The sequence below is a fragment of the Oncorhynchus gorbuscha genome, linkage group LG01, assembly GCF_021184085.1.
Source record: "Oncorhynchus gorbuscha isolate QuinsamMale2020 ecotype Even-year linkage group LG01, OgorEven_v1.0, whole genome shotgun sequence".
NCBI classification, from domain to species: domain Eukaryota; kingdom Metazoa; phylum Chordata; class Actinopteri; order Salmoniformes; family Salmonidae; genus Oncorhynchus; species Oncorhynchus gorbuscha.
Window position 1 is genome coordinate 61,318,361 of NC_060173.1, and position 25,245 is coordinate 61,343,605.

Genomic DNA, 25,245 nt, shown 5'->3' on the forward strand with positions numbered 1-25,245 from the left:
ACGTCCATCCTAGCTCGCTCATTAATGTCTTAATCAAAATTATGGATTGCCATATATACGCTCATCGTTCCCTTATGCCATAGTTTGTACATCTCCATTGTCAGTAGAAACCACATTTATTTAAACAAATCAGCCATATCAGCTATCTTTTTATTAAAGGCAGTAAATGAGGCTGAATGAACTGTTTCGCTGCCAGATAAGGCTCCGCTGATAGCCAGTTGTAGTAGTGGTAAGGTGTTGGGACAGCTGTTGGGACTCTGCTGTTGGGACAGCTTTATGTAGACCCTAACAGTTTGCGGGCACCGTTTGTCACTGTTATAGTTTTGTGTGGTGGCTTTGCTGGCATGCATGAAATCAATTGTTATTTTTTTGCATATAAGATTTACATGCTAATATCTCCACTGTAATTGTAATATTTCAGTAATTTTATTTATTTTTTGGTAAAAACAGTTTTTTCTTTGTCATTGTGGGGTATTGTGTGTAGATTGACGAGGAGAAAAAAACTATTTCATCCATTTTAGAATAAAGCTGTAGAATAACAAAATGTGGAAAAAGTAAAGGGGTCTGAATACTTTCCGATTGCACTGTACATTTGAGAGTGCATGCAGACACACACACAAACACACATTTTAACAGGATGCCAAAGCCATCCAAGAAAAACAAGAAAGGCTTCTTAAAAAGTAAATGTGCTTCACTCCTCACTTCCTGTCCCTCTGTAGTGAAAGGTCAAAGTTAAAAGGTGACATTTGAAGTGACCCTGTGCTCATTGTGAAGGATTAGGTGGGTTTTACAGTGGTGGCTAGCCACCGATGAATGGGGGAATTGGGGGCGAAGCTCCAGCCTGACTCCCTGCTGCTGCTGTGGACCAGATGGGCTGCAGTCTTTTACCTGTGAACAAGGGTGTCATGTTTTGTCTTATATTGTCTTGTCATTTTGCTTTTCCTTCTGTTCGTTTTCCCCCTGCTGGTCTTTTTAGGTTCGTTCCCCTTTTTCTCTCTCCCTTCCTCTCTCTCTTCTCTCTATCGTTCCGTTCCTGCTCCCAGCTGTTCCTATTCCCCTAATCAATCATTTAGTCTTCCCACACCTGTTCCCTATCTTTTCCCCTTATTAGAGTCCCTATTTCTCCCCTTGTTTTCCGTTTCTGTCCTGTCGGATCGTTGTATATTGTTCACCGTGCTGTGTCTTTGTATCGCCCTGTCGTGTCGTGTTTCCCTCAGATGCTGCGTGGTGAGCAGGTGTCTGAGTCTGCTACGGTCAAGTGCCTTCCCGAGGCAACCTGCAGTTAATTATCGAGTCTCCAGTCAGTTCTCGTGATTACGAGTGAAATTGTTTTTATGCTTTATTTACCGCTCCGATTTGTCTAGGAGTATTGCTATTTCCTTAAACTGGATTAAAGACTCTGTTTTCGCCAAGTCGCTTTTGGGTCCTCATTCACCTGCATAACAGAACGATCCGACCAAAGAATGGACCCAGCGACTACAGACGCTCGTAACACTGCCGTCGAGATCCAAGGAGCCATGCTCGGCAGACACGAGCAGGAATTGTCTGCTGCTCGTCATGCCATGGAGAACCTGGCCGCTCAGGTTTCCGACCTCTCTGGACAGTTCCAGAGTCTTCGTCTCGTGCCACCTGTTACTTCCTGGTCTGCCGAGCCTCCGGAACCTAGGGTTAATAACCCACCTTGCTACTCCGGGCAGCCCAAGGAGTGCCGCTCCTTTCTCACCCAGTGTGATATTGTGTTCTCTCTCCAACCCAACACATACTCTAGAGAGAGAGCTCGGGTTGCTTACGTCATTTCACTCCTTACTGGCCGGGCTCGAGAGTGGGGCACAGCTATCTGGGAGGCAAGGGCTGATTGTTCAAACAATTACCAGAACTTTAAAGAGGAGATGATTCGGGTTTTTGACCGTTCAGTTTTTGGTAGGGAGGCTTCTAGGGCCCTGGCTTCCCTATGCCAAGGTGATCGATCCATAACGGATTACTCTATAGAGTTTCGCACTCTTGCTGCCTCTAGTGACTGGAACGAGCCGGCGCTGCTCGCTCGTTTTCTGGAGGGACTCCACGCAGTGGTCAAAGATGAGATTCTCTCCCGGGAGGTTCCTTCCAGTGTGGACTCTTTGATTGCTCTCGCCATCTGCATAGAACGACGGGTAGATCTTCGTCACCAAGCTCGTGGAAGAGAGCTTGCGTCAACGGTGTTTCCCTGCTCCGCATCGCAACCATCTCCCTCCTCTGGCTCAGAGACTGAGCCCATGCAGCTGGGAGGTATTCGCATCTCGACTAAGGAGAGGGAACGGAGGATCACCTGTGCCTCTATTGCGGATTTGATGGACATTTTGTCAATTCATGTCCAGTAAAAGCCAGAGCTCATCAGTAAGCGGAGGGCTACTGGTGAGCGCTACTACTCAGGTCTCTCCATCTAGATCCTGTACTACTATGTCGGTCCATCTACGCTGGACCGGTTCGGGTGCTACATGCAGTGCCTTGATAGACTCTGGGGCTGAGGGTTGTTTCATGGACGAAGCATGGGCTCGGAAACATGACATTCCTTTCAGAGAGTTAGACAAGCCTACGCCCATGTTCGCCTTAGATGGTAGTCATCTTCCCAGTATCAGATTTGAGACACTACCGTTAACCCTCACAGTATCTGGTAACCACAGTGAGACTATTTCTTTTTTGATTTTTCGTTCACCTTTTACACCTGTTGTTTTGGGTCATCCCTGGCTAGTATGTCATAATCCTTCTATTAATTGGTCTAGTAATTCTATCCTATCCTGGAACGTTTCTTGTCATGTGAAGTGTTTAATGTCTGCCATCCCTCCCATTTCTTCTGTCCCCACTTCTCAGGAGGAACCTGGCGATTTGACAGGAGTGCCGGAGGAATATCATGATCTGCGCACGGTCTTCAGTCGGTCCCGAGCCAACTCCCTTCCTCCTCACCGGTCGTATGATTGTAGTATTGATCTCCTTCCGGGGACCACTCCTCCTCGGGGTAGACTATACTCTCTGTCGGCTCCCGAACGTATGGCTCTCGAGGATTATTTGTCTGTGTCTCTTGACGCCGGTACCATAGTGCCTACTTCCTCTCCGGCCGGGGCGGGGTTTTTTTTTTTGTTAAGAAAAAGGACGGTACTCTGCGCCCCTGCGTGGATTATCGAGGGCTGAATGACATAACGGTTAAGAATCGTTATCCGCTTCCCCTTATGTCATCAGCCTTCGAGATTCTGCAGGGAGCCAGGTGCTTTACTAAGTTGGACCTTCGTAACGCTTACCATCTCGTGCGCATCAGAGAGGGGGACGAGTGGAAAACGGCGTTTAACACTCCGTTAGGGCATTTTGAGTACCGGGTTCTGCCGTTTGGTCTCGCCAATGCGCCAGCTGTTTTTCAGGCATTAGTTAATGATGTTCTGAGAGACATGCTGAACATCTTTGTTTTTGTCTATCTTGACGATATCCTGATTTTTTCACCGTCACTCGAGATTCATGTTCAGCACGTTCGACGTGTTCTACAGCGCCTTTTAGAGAATTGTCTCTACGTGAAGGCTGAGAAGTGCTCTTTTCATGTCTCCTCCGTTACTTTTCTCGGTTCCGTTATTTCCGCTGAAGGCATTCAGATGGATTCCGCTAAGGTCCAAGCTGTCAGTGATTGGCCCGTTCCAAGGTCACGTGTCGAGTTGCAGCGCTTTCTAGGTTTCGCTAATTTCTATCGGCGTTTCATTCGTAATTTCGGTCAAGTTGCTGCCCCTCTCACAGCTCTTACTTCTGTCAAGACGTGTTTTAAGTGGTCCGGTTCCGCCCAGGGAGCTTTTGATCTTCTAAAAGAATGTTTTACGTCCGCTCCTATCCTCGTTACTCCTGACGTCACTAGACAATTCATTGTCGAGGTTGACGCTTCAGAGGTAGGCGTGGGAGCCATTCTATCCCAGCGCTTCCAGTCTGACGATAAGGTTCATCCTTGCGCTTATTTTTCTCATCGCCTGTCGCCATCTGAACGCAACTATGATGTGGGTAACCGCGAACTGCTCGCCATCCGCTTAGCCCTAGGCGAATGGCGACAGTGGTTGGAGGGGGCGACCGTTCCTTTTGTCGTTTGGACAGACCATAAGAACCTTGAGTACATCCGTTCTGCCAAACGACTTAATGCTCGTCAAGCTCGTTGGGCGTTATTTTTCGCTCGTTTCGAGTTTGTGATTTCTTACCGTCCGGGTAGCAAGAACACCAAGCCTGATGCCTTATCCCGTCTTTTTAGTTCTTCTGTGGCTTCTACTGATCCCGAGGGGATTCTTCCTTATGGGTGTGTTGTCGGGTTGACAGTCTGGGGAATTGAAAGACAGGTTAAGCAAGCACTCACGCACACTGCGTCGCCGCGCGCTTGTCCTAGTAACCTTCTTTTCGTTCCTGTTTCCACTCGTCTGGCTGTTCTTCAGTGGGCTCACTCTGCCAAGTTAGCTGGTCATCCCGGTGTTCGAGGCACTCTTGCTTCTATTCGCCAGCGCTTTTGGTGGCCGACTCAGGAGCGTGACACGCGCCGTTTCGTGGCTGCTTGTTCGGACTGCACGCAGACTAAGTCAGGTAACTCTCCTCCTGCCGGTCGTCTCAGACCGCTCCCCATTCCTTCTCGACCATGGTCTCACATCGCCCTAGACTTCATTACCGGTCTGCCTTTGTCTGCGGGGAAGACTGTGATTCTTACGGTTGTCGATAGGTTCTCTAAGGCGGCACATTTCATTCCTCTCGCTAAACTTCCTTCCGCTAAGGAGACGGCACAAATCATCATCGAGAATGTGTTCAGAATTCATGGCCTCCCGTTAGACGCCGTTTCAGACAGAGGTCCGCAATTCACGTCACAGTTTTGGAGGGAGTTCTGTCGTTTGATTGGTGCGTCCGTCAGTCTCTCTTCCGGGTTTCATCCCCAGTCTAACGGTCAAGCAGAGAGGGCCAATCAGACGATTGGTCGCATACTACGCAGCCTTTCTTTCAGAAACCCTGCGTCTTGGGCAGAACAGCTCCCCTGGGCAGAATACGCTCACAACTCGCTTCCTTCGTCTGCTACCGGGTTATCTCCGTTTCAGAGTAGTCTGGGTTACCAGCCTCCTCTGTTCTCATCCCAGCTTGCCGAGTCCAGCGTTCCCTCCGCTCAAGCGTTTGTCCAACGTTGTGAGCGCACCTGGAGGAGGATGAGGTCTGCACTTTGCCGTTACAGGGCACAGACTGTGAGAGCCGCCAATAAACGTAGGATTAAGAGTCCAAGGTATTGTTGCGGCCAGAGAGTGTGGCTTTCCACTCGCAACCTTCCTCTTACGACAGCTTCTCGTAAGTTGACTCCGCGGTTCATTGGTCCGTTCCGTGTCTCCCAGGTCGTCAATCCTGTCGCTGTGCGACTGCTTCTTCCGCGACATCTTCGTCGCGTCCATCCTGTCTTCCATGTCTCCTGTGTCAAGCCCTTTCTTCGCACCCCGTTCGTCTTCCCTCCCCCTCCCGTCCTTGTCGAGAGCGCACCTATTTACAAGGTACGTAGGATCATGGACATGCGTTCGGGGACGGGGTCACCAATACTTAGTGGATTGGGAGGGTTACGGTCCTGAGGAGAGGAGTTGGGTTCCGTCTCGGGACGTGCTGGACCGTTCACTGATTGATGATTTCCTCCGTTGCTGCCAGGATTCCTCCTCGAGTGCGCCAGGAGGCGCTCGGTGAGTGGGGGGGTACTGTCATGTTTTGTCTTATATTGTCTTGTCATTTTGCTTTTCCTTCTGTTCGTTTTCCCCCTGCTGGTCTTTTTAGGTTCGTTCCCCTTTTTCTCTCTCCCTTCCTCTCTCTCTTCTCTATCGTTCCGTTCCTGCTCCCAGCTGTTCCTATTCCCCTAATCAATCATTTAGTCTTCCCACACCTGTTCCCTATCTTTTCCCCTGATTAGAGTCCCTATTTCTCCCCTTGTTTTCCGTTTCTGTCCTGTCGGATCGTTGTATATTGTTCACCGTGCTGTGTCTTTGTATCGCCCTGTCGTGTCGTGTTTCCCTCAGATGCTGCGTGGTGAGCAGGTGTCTGAGTCTGCTACGGTCAAGTGCCTTCCCGAGGCAACCTGCAGTTAATTATCGAGTCTCCAGTCAGTTCTCGTGATTACGAGTGAAATTGTTTTTATGCTTTATTTACCGCTCCGATTTGTCTAGGAGTATTGCTATTTCCTTAAACTGGATTAAAGACTCTGTTTTCGCCAAGTCGCTTTTGGGTCCTCATTCACCTGCATAACAAAGGGTTATAAAAATCTGTATTCAAACACTGGGAGAGCATTAGAGTGTGTGTGTTTGTGCTCATGTGTGTGTACATGTGTGCAATGAGTGAATCGTTGTGAGAGACAGAGAGATGGTGTTTGATTTATGTTCCAGCTCAACAGCTGTAAAACCGATACATGTGTGAGTGCCATATCATTCACGTCTGCTCAATAAAATTCATTCACTTTATTTTCTTATTTTTACTTCTATGCGTCTGCCGGCTTTGAAGGTAAAAGGATACGGTCAGTCTGACATTCAATTTTTCTTTTAAGAGCTAGTGGAAAATATTTCATGGAACCTGGTAGTATTTAGGGAATTGTTCTAAAAATAAGAGGCACCCCTGAGTGCCCTCCAATATACCATTAAACTCCTGAGGAAGCCACCTTGGATGTAACTCAAACCCTAAAACTACATTTCAACAAATTACAGTTATTTCAACAAATTACAGTTAATGATTCTCTTATTGGTTGGATTCCTGTCTGTTACAGGCATCATAGGCCACTGTTCAATCCAAAACGCAGACAAGATTTTCCAGCAAGGGGTATGAAAACAATTTGGGGTGAGGTAAAAATAAATCTGTTTCTATTTCACCATGAACACGTTATTTGCTGTGTGGACAGAAAAGCCAGATTAACTTCATATTCCTTCAAACAGCTCTGTTGTGCATGTCTTTAGTCTGTATTTAGTGCAAGCCTGTATTTAGACCTGACCTGAAAACCTGGTGACATGTTTAGATTTAGTCCTGCCCTATAGACATTTACATTTTACATTTAAGTCATTTAGCAGACGCTCTTATCCATAGCGACTTACAAATTGGTGCATTCACCTTATGACATCCAGTGGAACAGTCACTTTACAATAGTGCATCTAAATCTTAAAGGGGGGGGGGGTGAGAGGGATTACTTATCCTATCCTAGGTATTCCTTAAAGAGGTGGGGTTTCAGGTGTCTCCGGAAGGTGGTGATTGACTCCGCTGTCCTGGAGTCAATCAACAAATTACAGTTAATGATTCTCTTATTGGTTGGATTCCTGTCTGTTACAGGCATCATAGGCCACTGTTCAATCCAAAACGCAGACAAGATTTTCCAGCAAGGGGTATGAAAACAATTTGGGGTGAGGTAAAAATAAATCTGTTTCTATTTCACCATGAACACGTTATAGAGTACTATAGAGTACATATTCAGTACACTCTTAGAATTAAATATGCCTGGAAGAACCTTTTGTGTTGCCACATCGGCAGAACCTTTCCAGTTCTTAGAGGAACCCCTCTGAAAAGGGTTTTTGAGGAACCCCTGTATAAAGGTTCGAACTGGAACCTTTTTGTAATGGGAGAGGTTACATTTTGAACTTTTTAAATAATATATTGTAGAGATGGCAGCCTATCAGAGGCGTGGCTTATTGGAGGTGTGGCTTTGAGATAGTTATTTTGGGCCACCCTTCAGTGTAAATGTAATTCCTGTTCATCATGTTAAGTTTGTACATTGCAAAAAAATATGTATTCATATTACATATTCTAATATAATATGAAGAATATTAACATTGCTAATCACATATAGCTATTAAGTGGTAACTATTCCAACTTTGGGATTTGCATAGGCTCTTGAGAAACTCATACGCCTCTGTTAGCCTCATTGAGGCTACAAAACTGTCAGTGTTCAACCCTAACGTGATGACAATACAACAGAACAGAACAGATGAACAGGAATGACATTTATTTTTTTTTAAATCTTAAAGTCACACCCCTACTAAGCCACGTATTCACTCCAAGGTTCTTCCAGGAACCCAATGCTACATTGAACCATTAAAGGTTCCTCCAAGAACCCCTCAATTAACTGAAGGTGCAAATATGAACCATTGACTAGCAATGGTTCCTTGAGGAACTCCAGGGGTTCCTCGAGTCACCACTAATTATAAGAGTGTAATTATATCCCCCTTCCACAAAACACATGTAAATATTTTTTCTAGAAATTGTGCCTTTCTGTATAATACTTGTGCTAAAAATGATATTCTACTGAGCCGTTTACTTTGTTCGTATTCTTATATTTTCTTATTTATTATTGTTGTTGCATTGACGAGGAGTTTGCAAGTAAGCATTTTGTTGGATGGTGTATACCATGTATATCCTGTACATGTGACTAATAAAACTTGAAACTATTTACTTACATCAACATAATCGGTGACATTTTACTGTTCCTATTCCTTTTCACGGAATACAGAGATTTGTGATAAGTTTAGGTCAGATCTATGCAACTTTGTTGTCACAGGACAAAAACTTAAGAGTTGGCAGCTCAGACCAGACGTATAAAGGACAAGGATAAAAGTGATATGCATTGATAGCAAATTTGTCCATGCTATTTGAATGTATGCAAAATGTTAGACCCTGCATTCTATGAACCAGTGGAGACAGCAATCCACTAGCTAATATTAGCATTTGCTAATTAAAAACGAGGTCAATTTCCCCCTTTTAGTATGCTTTATATGTCATGACCCCCCAAAAAACTGTAAATTAAATTACATGACCAAAGGTATGTGGACACCTGCTTGTCGAACATCTTATTACAAAATCATGGGCATTCATTTGGAGTTGGTCCCCCCTTTGCTGCTATAACAGCCTCCACTATTATTGGAAGGCTTTCCACTAGATGTTGGAACATTGCTGCGGGGACATGCTTCCATTCAGCCACAAGATCATTAGTGAGGTCGGGCACTGATGTTGGGCGATTAGGCCTGTTTTGTAGTTGCAGTTCCAATTCATCCCAAAGGTGTTTGATAGGGTTAAGGTCAGGACTCTGTGCAGGCCAATCAAGTACTTCCACACCGATCTCGACAAACCATTTCTGTATGGACCTCACTTTGTGCACAGTGGCATTGTCATGCTGAAACAAGAAAGGGCCTGCCCCAAATTGTTGCAACAAAGCACAGAAGCACAGAATCGTTTAGAATGAGCTTTAGAGTTCAGATTTCCCTTCACTGGAACTAAGGGGCCTAGCCCGAACCATGAAAACATCCCCAGGACATTATTCCTCCTCCACCAAACTTTACAGTTGGTTATATGTATTGGGTTAGGTAGAATTTTCCTGGCATCCGCCAATCCCAGACTTCATAGTTGAAGTGTACCTATGATGAAAATGACAGGCCTCTCTCATCTTTTTAAGTGGGAGAACTTGCACAATTGGTAGCTGACTAAATGCTTTTTTGCCCAACTGTATGGACAAGCGATATCAGAGCTGAACGGACTAAGATACAATAGAATAGTATAAGAAACAGTATATACATATGAGATGAGTAATGCCAGATATGTAAACATTAAGTGACTAAGATACCACAGAATAGTGTAGAATACAGTATTATAAGGGCACAGGGTGAGACCCAGATGCAGACATGGGAGGCAGATGGTTTGAGTCTCTGATATTTATTAGTATCCAAGGGGGTAGGCAAGAGAACGGTCGTGGACAGGCAAAATGATCATAACAAGGTCAGAGTCCAGGAGGTAGAGTGGCAGGCAGGCAGAAATGGTCAGGCAGGCGGGTTCACTGATAAATATACCGGGGAAAATAAGTGACACCTGGAGGGGGGGTGGAGACAATCTCAAGGACAGTTGAAACAGATCAAGGCGTGGACATAATGGACATACACAAAATAATCCAAATTGGTGAAATGAAATGAAAAAAATAACTTGTTTCAAAAAACAAAAATTTAAACGGAAAAGTGGTGCTTACATATGTATTCACCCCCTTTGCTATGAAGTCCCTAAATAAGATCTGGTGCAACAACCAATTACCTTCAGAAGTCACATAATTAGTTAAATAAAGTCCTTCTGTGTGCAATCTAAGTGTCACATGATCTGTCACATGATCTCAGTATATATGCACCTGTTCTGAAAGGCCCTAGAGGCTACAACACCACTAAGCAAGGCACACCACCAAGCAAGCAGCACCATGAAGACCAAGGAGCTCTCCAAACAGGTCAAGGACAAAGTTGTGGAGAAGTACAGATCAAGGTTGGGAGACTCCCCAAACATATGGAAGAAGGTACTCTGGTCAGATGAGACTAAAATTGAGCTTTTTGGCGTTCAAGGAAAACGCTATGTCTGGCACAAACCCAGCACCTCTCATCACCCCGAGAATACCATCCCCACAGTGAAGCATGGTGGTGGCAGCATCATGCTGTGGGGATGTTTTTCATTGGCAGGGACTGGGAAACTGGTCAGAATTGAAGGTATGATGGATGACGCTAAATACAGGGAAATTCTTATGGGAAACCTGTTTCAGTCTTCCAGAGATTTGAGACTGGGATGGAGGTTCACCTTCCAGCAGGACAAAAACCCTAAGCATACTGCATAAGCAACACTAAAATATTTATAAGGGGAAACATTTACAATTTTTACAATCTTGGAATGGCCTAGTCAAAGCCCAGACCACAATCCAATTGAGAATATGTGGTATGACTGTGGTATGACTCTGGTAAGACTTAAAGTTTGCTGAAAACCAGCTGTCCCAACTTTGATGTACCTGTACTGACCTCACCTTCTGGATGACAGGCAGTGGCTTGGGTGTTTGATGTCCTTGATGATCTTTTTGGCCTTCCTGTGACATTGGGTGCTGTTGGTGCCCTGAAGGGTGGGTAGTTTGCCCCCGGTAATGCGTTGGGCAGACCAGCGCCACCCTCAGGAGAGCCTTGCTGTTGTGGGCAGTGCAGTTGCCGTACCAGGCGTTGATAAAGCCCATCAGGATTCTTTCAATTGTGCATCTGTAAAAGTTTGTGAGGGTTTTACGTGATCGTCTGTAGTCCCTGCCACATTTTTTGTATATACCTTTATTTAACTAGGCAAGTCAGTTTAGAACAAATTCTTATTTTCAATGATGACCAGTGGGTTAGGAACAGTGGTTTAACTGCCTGTTCAGGGGCAGAATGACAGATTTGTACCTTGTCAGCTCAGGGGTTTGAACTTGCAACCTTCCAGTTACTGGTCCAACGCCCTAACCACTAGGCTACCCTGCCGTACGTCTTGTGTCTGAGCCGTTGAATTGCTACTCCACTTTATCTCTATGCTGACGTTTAGCTTGTTTGATTGCCTTGTGGAGTGAATAACTATAACTATTCTGCCATATTACCAGTCGCCTTGTCATGTGTAAATATTAAATTTTTATTTTACCGTTATTGCAAAATCCAGTGTGCAAAGCTCTTAGAGACTCAGAAAGCCTCAGTTGTAATCACTTACAAATGTGATTATAACATTTATCTACTCAGTGGTGTGAATACTTATGTAAATGAGATATTTCATTGTTTTTCACTTTGTCGTTATGGGGTATTGTGTATATAAAGGTGATACATATTTTTTAATCCATTTTGAATTCAGGCTGTGACACAAAATGTGGAATAAGTCAAAGGGTACACACACACACAGTTTGTGTTTGTTGTCGGTGACTCAAGTTCAAACTTTTCAACGGTGTTCATACTTTTTTCATACTAAACAGTACAGAGTATCGCCACCGCAGTACTGATACTTAAATAATACCTGTTTTAAAAGTAGAAATGCGTGAAGTGAACAGTAATAACATCCGATTTCTGCAACAACGACAAATATAAATAATACCTGTTTTCAAGGTAGAGTCAGCGATGCATGAAGTAAATAGTAATATCATCTGATTTCTGCAACAATGAAGAATATGAATCACAGCGCTAAACTTTCTCTGCTGTTTTGGTCCCACAGCTATCACTTTGCAGCAGCAGGAAGCGCACCCATGCACATATATTTTTTTGCAAGTGTAACATCGCTCATCAGCATTTCATCCGGCAACGTCATATCGTTAAGTATCAGTTTAAAATATGAACCCAATTGCAGTATAGTTAACGTGAGTACCATTAGTCCTTAAAGTGGACTGAAATAGTTACCCATAATCAATTCGGGTGCCTGTAGACGTTATATTTAGATGCTGATCCACAATTAAAACTTAAGAAATGCAATGTATTTGGTCATTAAGAGTGGGGTGGTGACTTAATACCTTGGGAAAGGCGGCTGAAGTGTTACCACTATCCCTTTGACATTCTCCATTGCACACACATGCTCGCACCATCACTGTTATTTTATTGAAAATGTATTGACTCATTTTGTACCGTGCTTTCGGACCACACTGAGAAAATGTTTGTGATCTGAGGCGTTTCACTTCCCATGAGGTGCCGGACCGAATAATTCATGTATTCATTGGCATTTTGATATTAGAATTTTTGAATGAAGTAAAACAATATATGTCAAGGTACTGTGTTGTTGGAGCATTGGAGTACGCATAAAGACAGAGAAATCCATCAGCATAGTCATGTTATGAGTTAGAGAGAATAGTCCTTGTTGTTACACAGCAACAATCAGAGCCACTGCTATTTTTTTCTGATCACCTGGCATATAATAGACTTTATATAGTACAGCATGTACAGCGGACTATTCATCTGATCTTATTGTGATCAATTGCCGTGGTGCTCAGAGTAAAGCCATTGAAACAAGAGAGACTCACGTTTGAGTCTTAAGGAGCTCTGTTCTCAGGGTTCTCGGGACTCTCGGACACGGCCTAAATTGACCTTAGTTAGGCACAGATTTAGGATTAGCCTACCCTCCCATGATTGTAACCTAAACCATAATGGTGGGGAAATGCAAAACTGACCTTAGATCAGTGTTTATAGGGGTAACTATATAGGATTATGTCCTGGTGTATGGGGCAGGGCATGGAACAGTTTCATAAGAGAGACCTGTTAGAGACATGGATGGTGGAAAGGAGGTTGGTGGGGGTGAGGTGAGGAGGGAGGTAACCTGAGAGGCAGGAGGCATTCCTGGTAGGGCAGCTACATCTGTGGACACAATTATCTGGTTCACATAATCTTATTTCACATGAACACCATACATACAAACAGGAGTGAGGGAGAGAGAGAGGATATGAGAGTACAGAAAGATTTGCTGTAGGTTAACTGTCTCAAGAAAGCAATAGCGAAGTTAAGTAGATTTGATTTTGCTGTGTAGAAAAATGGTCTGTTAACGTGTACTTTGTTGTGGATTTCTTAAAAACTGAAAGTTTACATTTTTTATTTGCCTAGGTGGCAGCAAACCAATTTTTGCTAACCAAGTTCATTAGCTGGTTATTTAGCCATTTTTGTGAATTGCCTTGGTGAAACAAGTTAAAATAACCTGCTTTCCAACTTCAAAATGGTTTAGAAATAACACTTATTTAGAAATAAGATTTAACTTCAACTAAAGTTAACTATCCCTTAAAAGCCATAAGAGTTTAAGCCCTGTCTAAGCTGGGAAGTTCTACTACGCTAAATGGAGTGTCATACCAAGGATAATTTAGCTATTTGATTTTTAATTTAGAATTATAAAAACAAATAATACAAATATATATATATGTTTAAATGGGACCTTACTGCTATTAGCCCATACAAACACATTGAATAACAGGGGGTTTCTACTAAGCTATACCAAGGATAATAAGAAAATAGCTTACAGTTGTGCGTGTGAAGAAATAATAGCAGGGGATTCTAACAGAGAATTTTAGAACATGGGACACCGTGTCGTTGGCCTAACGTTATATCCTGATTTGAATTTGGTGCAGGTCATGTTGTTCTTCACATTACTGTCTCTGGTAAGCACACACTATATCAAATAAAGTGTCAGTTTATTTCTCATATGGACAGGATACAGAAGGTGTAAACGGTACAGTGAAATGGTTACTTGCATAGTGGAGTCTTTTGTATTGACATGTAGCCAGCTAGCTAAACAATGAACCATAATCCAAACTCATAACATTACTACCCTGCATGAATCTACAGGTAGCTAAATGCTAACAAACTAGGTGCAATGTTAAACTAAAATGTTAAATGCTAACAAACTAGGTGAAAACTAGGTGCAATTAGGCTATAACTAGCAATGCAAATGGCTCTGAGACACAAATAATATTACTACACAGATCAAACATGTAACATTAGCTAGCTAGGTAGCTAACAGTATGCATGAATTAAAAATGACTTTCTGACAAAATTAGAAACGTATAATAGCTTAGAACATTTCGCTAAATGTAGCTCTTTTTCCTCTAAACATTGATGAAGGCTTCTCCTTCTCTATCGCGGATGCCATGGTTGCCTTTAGTTTGAAGATGTAATCCGGAGACAGGTGTTTTATACAACAGCCTTCTGTGTTCTCTTTTCGCCTCCCTCCACATTTGCAATCAAATGCCTGAATTTTCTCCATCTCCTTAGCTATCGTACTCTGCTTCCAACGGGCATTCCACTGATTTTAAAACTCGGTCCTCCAGAAGGTGGATAGATATCTTTTTTTAAATCTCAGTTTGAAAGGATAACCTACAACAACTGAGCAGCTCATTATAGACAGAAGCCATTATCTCATCCAATCATGGCTAGCGGGAAGATTGCATCCTTTTTTTGTGGCTAAACCCAGTAGGCGTGTATTTAACAATTGTATTTGTATTTACAGATGGCCAACATCCGGTGAAATTGCAGAGCGCAAAATTCAAACTACAGAATTATAAATATTTAACTTTCATAAAATCACAAGTGTAATACATCAAAATAAAGCTTAACTTCTTGTTAATCCAGCCACTGAGTCAGATTTAAAAAATGATTTACGGCGAAAGCACACCATGCGATTATCTGAGGACAGCGCCCCACATACAAAAGCATGAAAAACATATTTCAGACAGGTGCGACACGAAAGTCAGAAATAGCGATATAAAAAATGCCTTACCTTTGATGATCTTCTTCTGTTGACACTCCAAAAGGTCCCAGTTACATCACAAATGGTCCTTTTGTTCGATAATGTCCTTCTTTATATCCATAAAAACTCAGTTTAGCTGGCGCGCTTCAGTCAATAATCCACCCAGTTTCCCTCCATCAAAATGCATACAATATGAATCCCAAACGTTACTAATAAACTTTTCCAAACAAGTCAAACAACGTTTATAATCAAACCTTAGGTACCCTAATATGTAAATAATTTATACAAATTTAAGACGGAGAATCGTTATTGTATTGACCATAGAAAAATAACAAAGAATGCGCTCTCATTCACGCGCTTGGAAACACTACAGCCAAAATGGGACCCACCTAGAAAAACAACCATTTCTGGCTCATTTTTTCAAAAACCAGCATGAAGCTCTTTCTAAAGACTGTTGACATCTAGTGGAGGCCCTAGGATCTGCAATCTGGGAGGACTTTGCTCATAATAAAATAGTGGTAGGCTGAATTATTTTGGGTGGGGATGGTTTGTCCTCGGGGTTTCGCCTGCTATATCAGTTCTGTTATACTCACAGAGAGACTTTAGAGTGTTTTCTATGCAATCTACCAATTATATGCGTATCCTAGCTTCTGGGCCTGAGTAACAGGCAGTTTACTTTGGGCACGCTTTTCATCCGGATGTGAAAATACTGCCCCCTACCCAAGAGAGGTTAAGGTACATGAAAGTTTACATGTTCCAGAAGGTATTTCTGCCAAAAAAAAACACATTTTTACATGTGACATATGACTGAAACCAGTCAACTATATATATGTATATATATATGTTTTTACACATGTATTTTACACATGTATTCAAACCCTTATTTGTGGAACTAAACAGCCTCCATATATACTTCCATTCATTTTTTCAACTGGTACCAGGAGACCTTTAGATGAGTCTTGAGGCCTGTGGCCATCCTAGAGCAAAACAACTGACATGTACAGTATATGCTACAGATAGAAGATGGCAGATCGGCTATACCAACTTCAGACTAGTCCCAAGACGCTTGTCGGGGTCATAGAGCAAAACACAGAACACCATGGTGTTTGTGAGAGTCTCTTCTTTCCATAGAGGAATAGATTTTGTGAGAAGACCGATTTTCGGGATGTCTCATGGTCTGACAAACACTGCTCTAGCTCTGTCACCTTTCACTCTAAATACAGAAGTGCGACATATGCAGATGTGGTGGATTGAGACTCATCCAATGCAAAAAAAACAAATCTCTAGCTTAAACTGACAGATTGTGATGATGCTAATTAGATCTCTGTGATGGCGTGGCATCGAATTTAGAGGGTTTAAGATTGTGGTTGCTTGGTTAGTTGAGCAGAATTGAGCACTATGAAAGGATGTATGATGGGGCACCTACTGTAGGGGAGTGTAACTGGTAGTAGTTGGAGGTTTTTGCACAGTACCCAAGACCAGTATTTTAGTATATTTGACCAAGCTTGAATACCCCAATGGAGGTTGGATTGATATTGAGCCCCTAGATATCATCCTAAAGATGCTTCCGAGATCAGCTGACTACCACCCACTCCCCCACCCTTGCCACAACACCTTTCTCCCTTCTCTCTCACACATTATGTCACCCCTCTCGCTCTCTCACACTATGTCATTTCACTGGCATCTGACTGTCATTTCCGAGCCTGTGACTCTCAAATGTTCCTGCATCGTGATTTGTGACTCACAGTTCTCTGGTGACTCATCAGGTAAACAAAACAAATGTGAATAGGCTGTCGCAAAACAGGTACAACCCAATAGGAACTAAACACGATGCACCATTTGAGAAGCGTTGTCAGCAGCAAACCTGCATCTAACACATTATGTCAAATACGTTCAAATACTTTAGCTGTGGCTGATTTAGACAATGTGTGTAAGAGCTCTATATGTTGTGGGTCTTTTTTTGCTGCTTCATTGTCTTTAGATATTTTGTCAGATGTTACTATGGAATACTGATGTATATTTACAAGCATTTCATAAGTGTCAAAGGCTTTTTGTTGACATTTACATGAAGTTAATGCGAAGAGTCAATATTTGCAGTGTTGACCCTTCTTTTTCAAGACCTCTGCAATCTGCCCTGGCATGCTGTCAATTAACTTCTGGGCCACATCCTGACTGATGGCGACCCATTCTTGCATAATCAATGCTTGGAGTTTGTCAGAATTTGTGCGTTTTTGTTTGTCCACCCGCCTCGCCACAAGTTCTCGATGGAATTATGGTCTGTGGAGATTCCTGGCCATAGACCCAAAATATCGATGTTTTGTTTGCCGAGACACTTAGTGATCACTTTAGCCTATGGCAAGGTGCTCCATCATGCTGGAAAAGGCATTGTTCATCACCAAACTGTTCCTGGATGGTTGGGAGAAGTTGCTCTCGGAGGATGGCTGTGTTCTTAGGCAAAATTGTGAGTGAGCCCACTCCCTTGGCTGAGAAGCAACCCCACACATGAATGGTCTCAGGATGCTTTACTGTTGGCATGACACAGGACTGATGGTAGCGCTCACCTTGTCTTCTCTGGACAAGCTTTTTTCCGGATGCCCCAAACAATCGGGAAGGGGATTCATCAGAGAAAATGACTTTACCCCAGTCCTCAGCAGTCCAATCCCTGTACCTTTTGCAAAATATCAGTCTGTCCCTGATGTTTTTCCTAGAGAGAAGTGTCTTCTTTGCTGCCCTTCTTTGATGCACTCTCACCTGCTTGCTGCCATTCCTGAGCAAGCTCTGCACTGGTGGTGCCCCGATCCCGCAGCTGAATCAACTTTAGGAGATGGTCCTGGTGCTTGCTGAACTTTCTTGGGCGCCCTGAAGCCTTCTTCACAACAATTGAACCACCCTCCTTGAAGTTCTTGATGATCCAATAAATGGTTGATTTAGGTGCAATCTTACTGGCAGCAATTAAGTGTAACGAAGTTCGTCTGTTGTATGAAGAGAGTCAGACCGAAATGCAGCGTGTAGGTTACTCATGACTTTAATGAAAATAATCGCGGTACATGAAATAACTGTATATGAAAACAACAAACGAAACATGAAACCTATTACAGCCTATCTGGTGACTACAACACTAAGACAGGAACAAACACCCACAAAATACAATGCGAAAGTCAGGCTGTCTAAATATGGTTCTCAATCAGAGACAACGACAAGCACCTGACTCTGATTGAGAATCGCCCCAGGCAGCCAAGCCTAACTAGACACACCCCTAATCAGCCGCAATCCCAATTACTACAAACCCCAATACGAAACACAACATATAAACCCATGTCACACCCTGGCCTACCCAAACATATACCAAAAACACAAAATACAATGACCAAGGCGTGACATTAAGCCCTTTTTGTGAAGCCCTTTTTGTGCAAAGCAATGATGACAGCACGTGTTTCCTTGCAGTTAACCATGATTGACAGAGGAAGAACATTGATTCCAAGAACCACCATCATTTTGAAGCTTCCAGTCTGTTATTCGAACTCAGCACGACAGAGTGATCTCCAGCCTTGTCCTCGTCAACACTCACACCTGTGTTAACGAGAGAATCACTGACATGATGTCAGCTGGTCCTTTTGTGGCAGGGATGAAATGCAGTGGAAATGTTTTTGGGGGATTCAGTTCATTTGCATGGCAAAGAAGGATTTTGCAATTAATTGCAATTCATCTGATCACTCTTCATAACATTCTGGAGTATATGCAAATTGCCATCATACAAACTGAGGCAGCAGGACGAACCGTGGCTGCCTTCCAAGCAATGTGAACCTCCCCAGAAAGGAGAGAAAGGTTAAAAAGGTTGGAGATAGGCTTGGCGATAACAGGGGCAGCAACCTTATTTTAATGCTTTTTCCTATACAGCCCCCTTTGGTAAGACATAGGGTTTGACATTCCTTGTTTATTTACTATAGATCTTAACCTGAGTCTCTCTCTCTTTCTCCTCCAGGTGTTGCAGTGCTGGTGTCCCCAGATGTTCCTCTTCAGGTGGGAATGGAGAGCCGACAGCATTTTTGCCTACAGACTCCCTCCAGCCTGGAGCGCACCCCGCTTCAGTACACTGTGTGTGTGGGCCACAACATCAGGGCTGTACACCAGGAGGCGCTGCAGCAGCTCTCATCGCCCAGCAGGGAGCTGCCCAACATGGACGTCTTATGGTACAACTCCCTCATCTTCGTCTTCCTAAATTGTATTACATTTAGATAGATAGACAGTGAACAATTAACATAAAATCTAGCTATGTGTGATAACTTATGGATGGAGAACATTACCTATTTATAACACGACTAGATGCATCCTCAGGCAATGTCTACGATTGGTATAACTCCGGTAGCCGCTTATGGATCTGACATCTCTAACGCAGTTCCACTTTCAACACTGCCAAGACAACAGCTATGTGGGTGTCAGCTAGCGCGGATTGTTTGAAACCCAACGAGATCTCACAAATGTCCATTTCAGTTGGAATCCTAACTTGAGATGCCTGTGCTTTAACTCAGCAGTCGCATAATTGATGCATAACGCATTGATGTCAAAAACGTATGCATGTGATCTCCAGTTCGAATTCCGGTCTACATGACCAAATATCTATCTGTCTGTCCATCCGTCCCCATCCAGGTTGCCTTTCTGGAAGCTTCTGGCCAGTGTGGACTCAGGGCCAAAGGTAGAGAGGGAGTTGAGGACCTTCTCCAACCGTCTGAGGAGACACCAGCTGGGAGAGGGGGCCATCAGCCTCAACGAACATTCCACCGCCCTCCTCGCCGACATGGTATGTCCCTTATCTCCTCTCCTTACGTCAAAGAATTCAACCCAAATGGTTACCATTATAACAAGCAGTTTCTAACTGGTAAGCAGCGGCCTGAAAAATAAAGTGTTACCATATCCTCCTCCCTCATCTTCATTTTGACCCTCCTAGGTGTTTGATTGACAGTCGCTGGACCCAGGTTTGAGTCCTGCTCGAGGCTACCCCCAAAAAGTTTTTTCAAAATAAGAGGTAGTATAGCAAACTTTATTAGCCCAACAGCACCTCACAAACAAATCGAGAGGTTCGGACGCGTGTTTGTGGTGCCAAGACAACAACCCCTCCCTCAACGTGAGCAAGACAAAGGAGATGATCATGGACTACAGACAAAGGAGGGCCGAACACGCCCCCATTCACATCGATTGTGCTGTAGTGGAGCGGGTCGAGAGATTCAAGTTTCTTGGTGTCCACATCACCAACAAACTATCATGGTCCAAACACACAAGTCGTGAAGAGGGCACGACAATGCCTTTCCCCCTCAGGAGACTGAACATTTTTGGCATGGGTCCCCAGATCCTCAAAAAGTTCTACATCTGCAACATCTGCAGCATCCTGACAGGTTGCATCCTGACAGGTTGCATCACCGCCTGGTATGGCAACTGCTCGCCATCCGACCATGAGGCACAACAGAGGCTAGTGTGTACAGCCCAGTACATCACTGGGTCACACTTCGTGCCATCCTGAACCTATATAATAGGTGGTGCCAGAGGAAGGCCTAAAGAATTGTCAAAGACTCCAGTCACCCAAATCATAGACTGTTCTCCCTGCTACCACACGGTAAGTGGTAGAGGAGCGCTAAGTCTAAGTCCAAAAAGGCTCCTTAACAGCTTCTACCCACAAGCCATAAGACTTTAATCGTGAAGAATGCTCTCGATGGTGCAGCTGTAAAACCTTTTGACGATCTGAGAACCCATGCCAAATCTTTTCAGTCTCCTGAGGGGGAATAGGTTTAGTCGTGCCTGCTTCATGACTGTCTTGGTGTGCTTAGACCATGTTAGTTTGTTGGTGATGTAGACGCCAAGGAACGCTACAGCCCCGCCGATGAGAATGGGGGCGTGCTCGGTCCTCCTTTTCCTGTTGTCCACAATTATCTCCTTTGTCTTGATCACGTTGAGGAAGAGGTTGTTGTCATTGCAGTCATGAGTGAACAGGGAGTACAGGAGGGGACTGAGCATGCACCCCTGAGGGGCCCCTGTGTTGAGGATCAGCGTAGCGGATGTGCTGTTACCTACCCTTACCACCTGGGGGCAGCCCATCAGGAAGTCCAGGATCCAGTTGCAGAGGGAAGTGTTTAGTCCCAGGTTCCTTAGCTTAGTGATGACCTTTGAGGGCACTATGGTGTTGAACGCTGAGCTGTAGTCAGTGAATAGCATTCTCACAAAGGTGTTCCTTTTGTCCAGGTTTAAAAGGGCAGTGTTTAGTCCAATAGAGATTGCATCATCTGTGGATCTGTTGGTGCGGTATGCTTATTGGAGTGGGTCTAGGGTTTCTGGGACAGTGGTGTTGATGTGCGCCATGACCAGCCTTTCAAAGCAGTTCATGGCTAGAGATGTGAGTGCTACAGGTCGGTTGTCATTTAGGCAGGTTACCTTAGTGTTCTTGGGCACAGGGACTATGGTGGTCTGCTTGAAACATGTTGGTATTACAGACTCAGACAGGGAGAGGTTGAAAATGTCAGTGAAGACACTTGCCAGTTGGTCAGCGCATGCTCGGAGTACACGTCCTGGTAATCTGTCTGGCCCTGTGCCCTTGTGAATTTTTACCTGTTTACTTCTAATGGACGGTAGCGTCCCACCTGGCCAACATCCGGTGAAATGGCAGGGCGCGAAATTTAAACTACAGAATTATACATTTTTAACTTTCATAAAATCACAAGTGTAATACATCAAAATAAAGCTTAACTCCAGCCGCTGTGTCAGATTTCAAAAAGGATTTACGGAGAAAGCACACCATGCGATTATCTGAGAACAGGGCCCCAAATACAAAAGCATGAAAAACATATTTCAACCATGCAGGTGCGACACAAAAGTCAGAAATAGCGATATAATAAATGCCTTATCTTTGATGATCTTCTTCTGTTGGCACTCCAAAAGGAGTGGTCCTTTTGTTTGAAAATGTCCTTCTTTATATCTATAAAAACTCAGTTTAGCTGGGGCCCTTCAGTCAATTATCCACCCAGTTTCCGTCCATCAAAAAGCATACAATATGAATCCCAAACGTTAATAATAAACTTTTCCAAACAAGTCAAACAATGTTTATAATCAAACCTTAGGTACCCTAATATGTAAATAAACGATAACATTTAAGACGGAGAATCGTTATTGTCTTTACCGGAGAAAAATACAAAAGAACTCTTCCACGCATTTGGAAACACTCCACACAAAGGGAGCCACCTAGAAAAACTACAATTTCTGGCTTATTTCACATCTAGGGGAAGCTCTAGGAACTGCAAATTGGGAGGTTTACGCCTTCAAATAAAAGTGACAGCCGCTGAAAACAGTGGTAGGCTGAATTACATTTTTGGGGGATGGTTTGTCCTCTGGGTTTTGCCTGCCATATCAGTTCTGTTATACTCACAGACATAATTCTAATAGTTTTATAAACTTTAGAGTGATTTCTATCCAAATCGACCAATTATATACATAGCCTAGCTTCTGGGCCTGAGTAACAGGCAGATTACTTTGGGCACGCTTTTCATCCGGACGTAAAAATACTGCCCCCTACCGAAGAGAGGTTAAAGGTCTTTCTCAGAACACCTGCGGAGCACAGTCTGCCGGAGCAGCTAATTGCTCTCATGCATGTTTCAGTGTTACTTGCCTCGAAGCAAGCATAGAGGTTATTGGTAAGCTTGTGTCACGAGGCAGCTCTCGGCTGTGCTTGCCTTTGTAGTCTGTAATAGTTTGCAGGCCCTGCCAAATCCGCCGAGCGTCGGAGCCGGTGTAGTACGATTCAATCTTATTCCTGTATTGACGCTTTGCCTGTTTGATGGTTCTTTGGAGGCCATAGCGGGATTTCTTATAAGCTTCCAGATTAGAGTCCCGCTTCTTGAAAGCGGCAGCTCCAGCCTTTAGCTCAGTGCGGATGTTGCCTGTAATCCATGGCTTCTGGTGTATGTACGTACGGTCACTGTGGGGACAACGTCATCGATGCACTTATTCAATGCCATCGGAGGAAACCCGGAGCATATTCCAGTCTGTGATAGCAAAACAGTCCTGTAGTTTAGCATCTGCTTCATCTGACCACTTTTTATTAATCTAGTCACTGGTGCTTCCTGCTTTCATTTTTGCTTGTAAGCAGGAATCAGGAGGATAGAATTGTGGTCAAATTTGCCAAATGGAGGGCAAGGGAGAGCTTTGTACGTGTCTCTGTGTGTGGAGTAAATGTTTGACATTTTTTTTGCACAGTTATGCTAATAGAAATGAGGTAAAACTGATTTAAGTTTCCGTGCATTAAAGTCCCTGGCCAGTAGGAGTGTCTCCTCTGGATGAGCGTTTTCCTGTTTGCTTATGGCGGAATACAGCTCATTGAGTGTGGTGTTAGTGCCAGCATCGGACTGTGGGGGTATGTAGACAGCTACGAAAAATACAGATGAAAACTCTCTAGGTAGATGGTGTGGTCTACAGCTTATGAGATACTCTACCTCCGGCGAGCAAAACCTCGAGACGTCCTTAGATATCGTGCACCAGCTGTTGTTTACATAAATGCATAGGCCCCAGCCACGTGTCTTACCAGAGGCTGCTGTTCTGTCCTGCCGATAGAGTGTATAACCCGCCATGTTCTTAATGTTGTCAATCAGCCACGATTCGGTGAAACATAAGATATTACAGTTTTTAATGTCCCGTAGGATGAGCATTTCATCCCATTTATTTTCCAGCAACTGAACGTTAGCTAGCAGGATTGAAGACATGGGCAGATTAGCCACTCGTTGCCTGATCCTCACAAGGCACCCTGATCTCCTTCCACGAAATCTGCGTTTCTTTCTGCAGCGAATAACCGAGATCTGGGCCTGGTCGGGTGTCTGTATTATATCCCTGCCGTCCAACTCATTGAAGAAGAACTCTTCGTCCAGATTTAAGCGAGCAATCGCAGTTCTGATGTCCAGAAGCTATTTTTGTCATAAGAGATGTCCTACAGTCCTACTCATATTTTCTATGCATAGTCACTTTACCCCTACCTCTACTAGCCTGTACCCCTGCACATTGATTCAGTATCAGTACCCTCTGTATATAGCTTAATTATTGTTATTTTATTGTGTTACTTTATTTATTATTATTTTTACTTTAGTTTATTTAGTAAATATTCTCTTAACTCGATTTTCTTAAAACTGCATTGTTGGTTAAGGGCTTGTAAGTACGCATTTCACAGTAAGGTCGTATTCGACAAAAAATGCATTTGATTTGATATCTTGGTGTAACGGCGTAGTTATTGGGTTGTGCTGGTCAGGTACTACCCCCCGGTGTCTGCAATACTTTGATCTCATTAAAAACAAATACATCTGTAGGAAGAAAAATAGTCCTATGCCCCCGGCTGATAGTCAGACAGCCGAGATGTTTGACTGAGGCTGGGCTAGGCGGGGCAGGGAGCCAAGAGAAACTAGTTTAGTTGAAACTGACACCTAGCTAATGCAGTGATCTGCCTCAGCTACATGGGAGAGGAGTCGCCAGTTCATCTCCTGTTATTCTAAATTCACTGTCTATCATAACACACCAGGTTCGCGTTCCATCTCCACAGTCACTTTCCCACAGATGGAAGGGAGATGGGGAGGGAAGATAGAGAGTAGAGAGAGAGAGAGAGAGAGAGAGAGAGAGAGATGGGAAAAGAGAGAGGGAGCGGATAGAGGGACATAGAGGGTGTGAGATGGAAAAGACAGAAACAGAGGGAGAGAGGGAGACAGAGGTGGAGAAAGTAAGGAACGGAGAGATAGACCAAGAAGTGAAATAAAATAAGGATAATGGAGAAAGAAACATTGTGAGAGAAAGAGAAGGATAATATTTTTTAGATTCAGAACAAGAGCGTCTCTTAAGCGGATTTAAAGTTTTTTTTTCAACTTGATCAAAGGGCGTTCTACAGTTGCTGAGGCCACCCAGTTCACTTTGCTAATAACGTAAAATAATCCAGGGGTACAGTTAGCGTATGAAACTTTGGCACGATTGGCAAAGTAGCGTAAGTGTGAATGTGAACGGCAACAATGAATTGCTGCAAGGACTATGCTTCTCTCTCGTTACATTTTTACAAGTATTCATGAGTTATCAGTCAAGCCACAAGTTTCATTTTCTAGTTTCCATATTAGCTTTATACAACGGACTCTTGAGTTGGAACAACCACTTGGCGTAGAGCGAATTGGGATATAAATAGGACTGCCAGGTTTCTGCCTTTATTGCTGAAAAAACTCTGTGTAATGTAAGGTTGGCCAAACAAAATACAATCGG

General features: G+C 43.7%; 1 protein-coding gene across 1 annotated transcript in view; it reads left to right on the forward strand.

Moving 5' to 3' along the window:
* Positions 1-25,245, forward strand: part of si:ch211-236l14.4 (SITS-binding protein) — a 77,082-nt gene that overhangs the window by 39,154 nt on the left and 12,683 nt on the right. Inside the window, exons 3-4 of the mRNA XM_046365127.1 lie at positions 18,968-19,175; positions 19,633-19,783. Coding sequence (XP_046221083.1) covers positions 18,968-19,175; positions 19,633-19,783 — 359 coding nt within the window. The remainder of the gene's footprint in view (positions 1-18,967; positions 19,176-19,632; positions 19,784-25,245) is intronic.